Consider the following 8379-nt stretch of genomic DNA (forward strand, 5'->3'; position numbering starts at 1 on the left):
ACTGTCATTATATTGCCACATTTCTAGACAATTAGATAAACGTTTAAAGTAACTACTGTATCAATCGGCAACTGGGAGCCTATAAAACCACTACTGGATGAGAAATAAACATTTTGTTTTGTTTTACTTTCATTTTACTTTCAAGAGAAAAAAAAAGTGACATTATTATCTAAAAGCTCACTGTTAAATGAAATGTATATCAGATAATAATATAAGATGTCCTGAACCTCAATAAAAAAATGGCAGTATGTGCTACAAAAAATACAGTTTTATATTGTTAAGGTAAGGATATTAACTATGAATATATCACCACAGAAAAGCTAAGCATCCAGTTATTACACTGAATAGATCATTGTAAAAAGTCTATATAGTTTTGTTTAGCTAAGTAGTGTATCATATGCTGCTAATCTGGAATTATTTAATAATGTGTGGTCTTTGTCCTATTATACCAGCTAAACTATAGTTTACAATAAAGTTGGGCATACTTTTGTTTTATTAAAGAGGCTTCTTGGGGCCCTTAGTAGGCTAATACATGTCAGATTAGGGTTAGTGTGCTTTAAAATAAATTTAAAAAAACAAAACAAACAGAACTGTTTACACTCTTAAAATCAAATTTGCAGCATTACTGTACGTTACTGTAAAATGTTGTCAGTCTTTGGAAATAATTAAATCCCTCTGCCTCACAAAACTGCCTTCAAATAATAGCCGATTTATAGGAACCAGCCTAAAATGTTTGCTACATATTATTAGATACTGACAACTGAAATACAAATGATCTAAGAGTAAATATTCAACTGAAGATGTATTGCCTTTTGTACACAGAAAATCGCAACTCACCACATGCATTATTTAGTTATTTGTTTCGTTTTTTATTAATAAGCTTCGAATCTAAATTTCTTCTCTGAACTTCCGTTACAAACGTCTGACGAAGGTGGAACTAACTTCAGCGATGGTCGTCATCCTCAGCCTGTAGGGCGTGTCAGCTGCGGACACGATCATCCCACAGGTAGAGGGCGCGCTAAAGACTGTTTGAAAGTATATGACGTGGGAGAGCCGCTCTGTAGTTTATATTCGTTGTTTTGTTGTCATGGTAATCAGAAGCGCCCCCCCCCCCCCCCCCCGTCAATACCAGCTGTTTTGATTCGTTTTAATCGGCACACGGTTAAAATGGTTAATGTTGTTTTGTAGTTTATTTTTGTTTGTTTTGTTTTCCACGTTTTTATTTATTTATTTTTTTTTATTGAGGGCAGTTAAAACATGATTACTTGAAAGTATAACACAACTTTTCACACCCAGACAGAGATTATTTCATTTAAAAAATTGCATTAAAGTTATAAAGTTAAAGATTAACATAGTAAAAATTGCTGAACTTTCCCCTTTTAGTGGGGTCTCATTTGTTTTAGGTTTCCTGTTTATGTAGCCTATCATCATATGATTTATTACCCATCTTATTATACGTATTTGTTATTTTACGCATTATAATATGCTACATGTAGAGCTGCTCCAATGGCAAAGTTACTTATAAAAGTAGGCTATAATAATTATATAAGTATAGTATAGTATAGTATAATTCATATTTAGCTACGAGTACAAATGAGGTCAGTCAGTTGTTCGGATTCTACGTTGCTATAAATTCTTTCACGTTGTCTCAAGTTGGTATAAATATAATAATAATATTAAAGGACACGTTTCAAGTCTGGGTTTCCCTGTCTGTCACAGCTGAGACGCAGCTTTAATCCCCTCATGACCTCTCTGTGCTGGAAAGCTGAAGGACTGCGCAGGAGCTCGGGAGCTGGAGAAACTTTGAGCACCTGAATTCTACAGGTGATTGAACCGGTGTTTGATCATGGCGGAGCCGAGGACCACCCCCCCTGTGGTCCGTTTGGACCTGAACAACTTTGACCTGGCCCAAGCAGAGAGGAGTCGGTATGTGTTAACCAGTCCGCGCTCCCTGGAGTCCTGTGCGCGGCTCGGTATCAAACCTGTTCAACTTCTGATTAAATCACTAAACGAGTTGATTGCTGAGCAGAAGGACTCGCCCTTTGAGGCGGTGAGAGTTATGCATGAATCCTACGAAAGGGAGAGAATGAAGCTTCTACAAATGTGCCGAGAGGAAAGGGAGAGGATTATCCAGGTGACAGGGGACAGGTGGCCAGGCAGAAACAAAGTCTCAGGCCTGGAAGTCAAACTGAAGGATCACTCCGTGCAGAGACAGTCCATCCCATATGCAGATCTGTGCCTTCAAGGGAAACCTGTTAGCATGTCCTCCTGTTCTGCTGCTAGTCACAGAGACCCAGACAGGAGCACGGTCTGCAGCTTCAGTCTGGGAGAGCTCACACACTCCTCAGCTACTGAGAGGAAACTGGACAAGCTCACCAAGGACATCAAGAAGGAGATGTGTGTCACAGTGTCAGAGAGAGACCGCAAGATAGCAGCTCTCATGCTCGTGAAGCACCAGGAGGAGCAGACTCGCCTCAAGCTCTGTCAGCAGGAGGAAGAGCAACGAGAGGAGGCCCGAAAACAGGAAGAGGACCAGCGGGCTCAGGCAGAGAAAAGGAGGAGGAAACGACTGAAACAGAGTATGAAGCACTGGCATGAAGAGCTGGAGGCCCGCAGGAGGCTGAGGGAGCATCAAGAGGAAGAGAAAGTGGGGCAACTCAAGCAGGAGGTGCTGCTGCAAGAAGACCGCTGGAGGAGGCTGAAAGAGGAGGTGGAGGCACAGCGCAGAGAAAAGATGGAAGCTGCACAGAAAGAGGCAGAGGGGCGCAAACGCTACCAGGAGAAGCTGCTGAGAGAGAGGCAGGAGGTGCAGAGAAGGGAGCAAGAGAAGGAGAGAGAGGTAGCAGTGGATAAGGAGCAGAAGGCCAGGAGGAGCAAAGTGCTGCTGGAGAAGAAGGAGAGGAAGAGGCTGCAGGAGGAAAACCACAGGGAGCTTCTACGACACATCCTGCTGAAACAGCAGGTGGAGCAGCAGGTGGAGGACGAGGAGGCACAGATGAAGAGCACCCTTGAGAAGAAGCTGCAGCACTCCTGTGAGAAGCGTGCCCAGGCTGTAGAGGATTGGATGAGGGAGCTGCATGAGCGGGGGGCCCGGGAGGGGGAGCAGATTCAGAGAGCGCAGCTGAAGGCCGAGCTGCAGAGCGTCCAGCAGCTCACACACAAACAGATGCTGGTCCAGCTGAGCCAGCGTCGCATGGAGAGAGCCGCCCTGAACGCCTCGGCCCAGCTCAGGAACAGGGTTCAGCGGACACATCAACGCAACACACACAGGCAGATCTGCCACCAGAGGCTCAGAGAGAGGATGCAGAGAGAGGAGGAAGAATTGAGGAAGGTCCGAGAGAGCTGCATCTTCCTGAAGGAGTGGAGGAGGGAGAGGCTGCGGAGACAGCGAGAGAGAATACAGGAGGAGGCGCAGACGCTGGCTCGGGCCTCCTTTCACATGAGGGAGCGAGTGAGACAGCAGATACACAGACGGACCTTTGATCAGATGGCTCTGGAGGCTCAGCTGGCTGCCTCCATGATCCGCATGAAACTATGAAAGATTTCCTCCCATTCTGACTTCAGAAAGACTTAAAGCATCACATCACATCAGCAGGCAAAAACTGTGAGAAGGATGTGCCATACGAGTTAATTTGTTATAACCGGGGTCCTATGAATAAATGTTGGGGCCCCGAGCTGCACAGGGGGCTCTGCAACATGCTGTGGATCATTATCGTGTCAGAGCTGTTTTCACAGGGCTCAACATCTCTAGCTCAATGAGGGACGTGCAGAATAACAGCAGTGATTTTAGGAGTGTAATGACTCACAAAATCAGTGCGATTGTGCCTTATATTTTCCATTAACTGCCGTTCGTATTGAGTGACCCAACATGACACTGTGCAGTATTACAGTCCTATCTTACAGGTGAGATGTGGTTTATTAGGTCAACAGGTAGTCAGGGGGGAAAGGTCGAGTTTTTAGCCTGTGGAAAGCTGAGCAGTGCAGGTGAAGCCTCCAGACCAGAGAGCGAGGGGTTAAGTTGTGGTCTGTAGCCATTGGGGTGCTTGTGGGCTGACATCAGTGTTTTGAGTTTGATATAACAGCCATTAGCAGCCAGTGGAGTGCAGATAAGAGAGCAGGGCCTATGGAAGAATTTCGGGAGGTTGAAGATGAGCCAAGCTGCAGCGCTGTGGACGAGCTGCGGGTGTAAGAGGCCACAACACTGGTTAATGTTCAGCTCCTCACCATTGTGCTGACTTGTGTCAGTGTCCATTCATATCACGTCTCACTAGAAGCTTTTTAAAACAAACTTTGCATATGAATCTGGATGGATTTGTAGTAGAATGATATTTGTAAATGTAGAATATAAACAGCTGTTACTGCTTCAGCACCTGATTTCAAATCTCTTCTGTTCTGGACCATGACAAATGGAGAGAAATTAAATTAAGCATTAGTGGTGTGATGATGTATAGAATAGATGATGTTTTATGTATATTTCTTTATTTCTTATAACTTAATAGTATTTAATAAATTAAACTTCAAAGTGCAAAACGTCTTAATCTTGACATTTTGTTTCTGTGTCTGTATTTAACTCTGATGGATCTTCTAAGTCCTGCTAGGCAGGTGGTTGATAAAAGGCAGGTGCAACATGACACTTCACCATTAAATATGGATTAGCATCAGATAGTTTACGTCTGCATCAAAAAATGTGTTGTGTGGGGAAAACTGAAAAGAGCACAACATTAAGCAAACAGCCATCAGAACATGAGCAGACATGTTTTTATTTCATATAAACATTCGCAATCACTAAAGAACGAACAGACAGGAATCATCAAAATGTAGATTACCCTAATTTTTGAAATGACAAAAATTCAGTGAGACATTTGTGATTGGAGGAACCCGCTTGATCATCCCAGTTATGTACAGTACTTGTTTCTGTCTGACTCACATAACATCTAACAGATGTAAAGAGCTGCTGGATTCTTACAGATCTTCCACCACACACCCGAGAGGCTTCGTCAGTTGTACTGGTAAAAAGTCTCACCTGCGAACCTATAAAACCAGTCATACACAAATATTTCACATCCTCTCTCTAGGTAATTTGTTCTATTGCACATTAATAAGCTGAAAGTCTGGACCCGTTTTCAAGCTCCTGACTATACAAAAAAAATGCATGACCTAGATCTCTTATTGTTTGAATAACCTGTTCCTGTAAATCTATCCAGTTACAGGGATTTCACCGCTGTCCATGCCAAACTCCGCTGAGGACAATAAATTAGCTATCAGATTCTTACCTCCTGCCAAGCTCTTTTAATACACTAACGATAGTTAGATTCAAAGGAAGTTTCACTGAAAACACACCACGCTAACTGCTCTTCCAAGGCTTTTTTTTGTCCTCTCCAAACATTGTGCCATACAAGTAGTTTACACTGTAGAGTGTATTATACAGGTGCTCACAGTTGTCCTTTCAGGTGTGGTGGCACCGTGATCTTTGCACAGTTATTTAACTTCCCTGACGTTCCTCTCTCAGTCGTCATGCAGGCCGAGAGCCAGCACCATCGGGAGCCCGACCCCGAGGATGAGAGTGAGGCTCTCCAGGAGCCCCAGGTGTCGCTGCTGGTGGGTCTCAGCTCCAGTGTGCTGCTGGAGGTCAGAGGATGGCTGGCCTGGTCTGCTGCTGCTGCTGCTGCTGCTGCTGCTGCTGCTGATCTCTGGGAGAACGTGCACTGTGGCCACGTAGAGGAAAGTCCCAGCTGAGAAGAGCATCCCCACACCTGTTGCACTGAGCTGGTTCTGAGATGAGCTGCCGGACTGCAGATACAAACACATCAAATCAAATAACACCAAACAAACCATTGGACTGAAACTGTATAATACTTAGCTGCTCTCTTACTGCATGTAATATGAAGTAAGTGGTGATGGCAACAACAGGTGATGCGGCTGAAAAGGCCAGCAAATGTCCCTGAATGTACTTCTTTTCAAGGCCTGCATGCATCAGAAAGGAGACCAAACCGAAAGCTGCAGGCGCCTAGGAGAAAAGACGTTTGTCAGCTCTGCTACATTTTGTTTGTGAGCAGTATTGCTGGATGTTTCACTGCAGCGTTCTCTCAGGGAAACTCACCTTGTGTAGAATCACAGCAAAAAATACTATGACTTGCACTGTCACTTGACCCGTGGCCACAGCAGCACCCAGAGCAAAGCCATCAGCTATATGTAAATGAAAACATTGTTAGTGGTCACAACAATCTGCTTCCTCCATGGGTGTCTGTGCCTCCAAAAGCCTCCAAGCTACGATTTCAACTCAAATCATGTCACTGGAAACATAAAAGACTCAAACAGTGAAGGAATCACATGCTGAGTCACATGAGGACTTTAACAAACTCCACTGCTTTGTTGGGAATTTTCCATGCTTGTGGCATGGCATTCCTTGAAACATTTTGTTTACCTTGGGAAAATACAAGTCTATAAAAATGTAAAGTAAATATTTTGCTGTATAAATACCTGCAGCGTGTATAACCAGTCCCAAAGTGGCTGTGATGCCCGCACTGTTCGGCAAACGAGTCGTTTGGTCTGAAATGAGACATTGCACATGTTGTGGTGATAACGAAACACTACCAGTGAAAAGCTTCAGAACACCCACATTTTTCCAGTTTGTATAGGAATTTAAACAGTTCAAGTCCAGTGAATAACGTTAAATGGTACAAAGGTAAACTGTTAGCTAAAAAGATAAAAAATATATAAAGAGGTTTAGGTCCCACAAAACTGAAAAATGTTTTCCAGGGATTAAGACATTGGTTTATTTACAGCTTTCCTGCAGCAATGGAGGCAAATGAGGCCTTGAAATGAATGCTAGGTACACAGGTTGATGACCTCATCAAAATCTTTATCCTTCTCTTGTTGTGTGCTTTAATTTCAGAAACACTCACACATTAGTAATAACTGGAAAGATGGAGGTGGTCTACATGTGGAGTTGACATTCTGCAAAAATGAAGCTGGTACTAGAGTTCTGCCAACTTGCCACGCATGGAGATGTAACTTCCGATCTGATCCACCACAAACATGAATGTGAAGCCGAAGGTTAAAGCCACTCCGATGAAGAAGCGGGATGGAAGGCCTCTCTCTGTGGAGGTTGCATTTTTCTCACTGCCATTCAGACCAGGCGGCACATCGGAGTTGGAGGATGCTGCAGAAAGAAGATGAAGGACAGGGTGAGCTATTTGATCTCACCCCACATAAAAGAGTACAAGGTAGAGAGGCATGCATTTAAATGAGTGAGCCCCTTTGATCCCCATACGCCTCATCACTCTTTTCAAAGGGTTACAATCAAACACGGATGTAAATGTTGTGGATGAGGATGGCGTGGATTGATCAGTTGGCAAGACGACCAAGGAAAGGGGCTGCCGGGTCCTGGTTCAGCTCATGTTCATGTTTGTATTTGCTCACCTCTCCATGACTCCTCCAGTAAGCCCACTCCCTCTGGGATGGTGATAGCCAGCGCGGTCCCACACAGGAGTCCTGCCCCCAGGATGGAGACAAACTGCAGGCTTTTCTAGAGAATTCACACATGACTCCAGCTGATCAGAGTGAACCAGTGATTTATTTCACAGACAAAACCGTTTCTCAGATTTCCATGAAAAGAGGCAAATGTCATCTATGTGGTATTTTATGTTCTATGCTGCTATCCTGGCCAGGTCTCTCTTTTTTTTTTTATCTCAATGGAACTTCCTGGTAAAAATAAAGGAAAAACAAATGTATATTCTTTTATATAAATAATAATATTCTGCGGTGTATCGGGGGCCACACATGAAGATCAACACTGCAGATTAAAATAAAGTTTGATGCCTCCAGTCACTGTGACATCGAGACTGAATCATTTCAGGACCGTTTCCGCAAGGAGGAGTTGAAATGAAAGAAAGCAGACTCTTACCTCAGACAGTCTGAACAACAGTGGGATGAATCCGAGTAAAAAACAACCAACAAACATCGCAACCGATATAAAAGTAACAGCCAGCCCTCCGTCCATGACGACGACTTCTGTTTGTAACACAAGTGGTGACTCGGTTTGCCGATGTGCTACATGTTAGTGTTGTATCCTGCTGAAATCTGACAGTCTGCTCTCATGGACACTGTGGGTTTTATGTGTTGGATTATAGACGAGATAAGAGCCATTCTGCTTTTCCACGTCGCACCTCGCTCTCTCGGCTCTTCTGCACCACAGCTGCACTTCCCTCCCAAGCAGCACCCAGTGTCCGACACCGAGAACTGCATCCCCGCCCCTGCCAGCCTCCGGCCCTCCAATCATCTACCTCCGATCTGCAGCACCAAGTAAACCCAGACCAAGTAAGGCTGCAGCTGCACAACCTCTGGGTGTACTGAACTCAACAGTACAAGCTTTTACTC

General features: G+C 44.2%; 2 protein-coding genes across 2 annotated transcripts; one reads left to right on the plus strand and one right to left on the minus strand.

The window, feature by feature from the left end:
- Positions 1–937: 937 nt before the first annotated feature.
- On the plus strand, positions 938–4464 carry LOC130181828 (coiled-coil domain-containing protein 177). Its single transcript, XM_056396278.1, has one exon. It carries the CDS (start codon positions 1847–1849, stop codon positions 3536–3538), a length of 1692 nt encoding a protein of 563 aa, XP_056252253.1. The 5' UTR covers positions 938–1846; the 3' UTR covers positions 3539–4464.
- A 274-nt stretch (positions 4465–4738) lies between these two features.
- On the minus strand, positions 4739–8356 carry LOC130181847 (zinc transporter ZIP9). The gene is made up of 7 exons (XM_056396306.1): positions 7907–8356; positions 7423–7528; positions 6998–7162; positions 6481–6549; positions 6101–6186; positions 5873–6007; positions 4739–5790 (listed from the first exon to the last, which is right to left on the minus strand). Exons 1-7 carry the CDS (start codon positions 8000–8002, stop codon positions 5506–5508), a joined length of 942 nt encoding a protein of 313 aa, XP_056252281.1. The 5' UTR covers positions 8003–8356; the 3' UTR covers positions 4739–5505.
- Positions 8357–8379: the final 23 nt, after the last annotated feature.

Source organism: Seriola aureovittata, chromosome 14 (genome assembly GCF_021018895.1).
Source record: "Seriola aureovittata isolate HTS-2021-v1 ecotype China chromosome 14, ASM2101889v1, whole genome shotgun sequence".
Lineage (NCBI taxonomy): Eukaryota > Metazoa > Chordata > Actinopteri > Carangiformes > Carangidae > Seriola > Seriola aureovittata.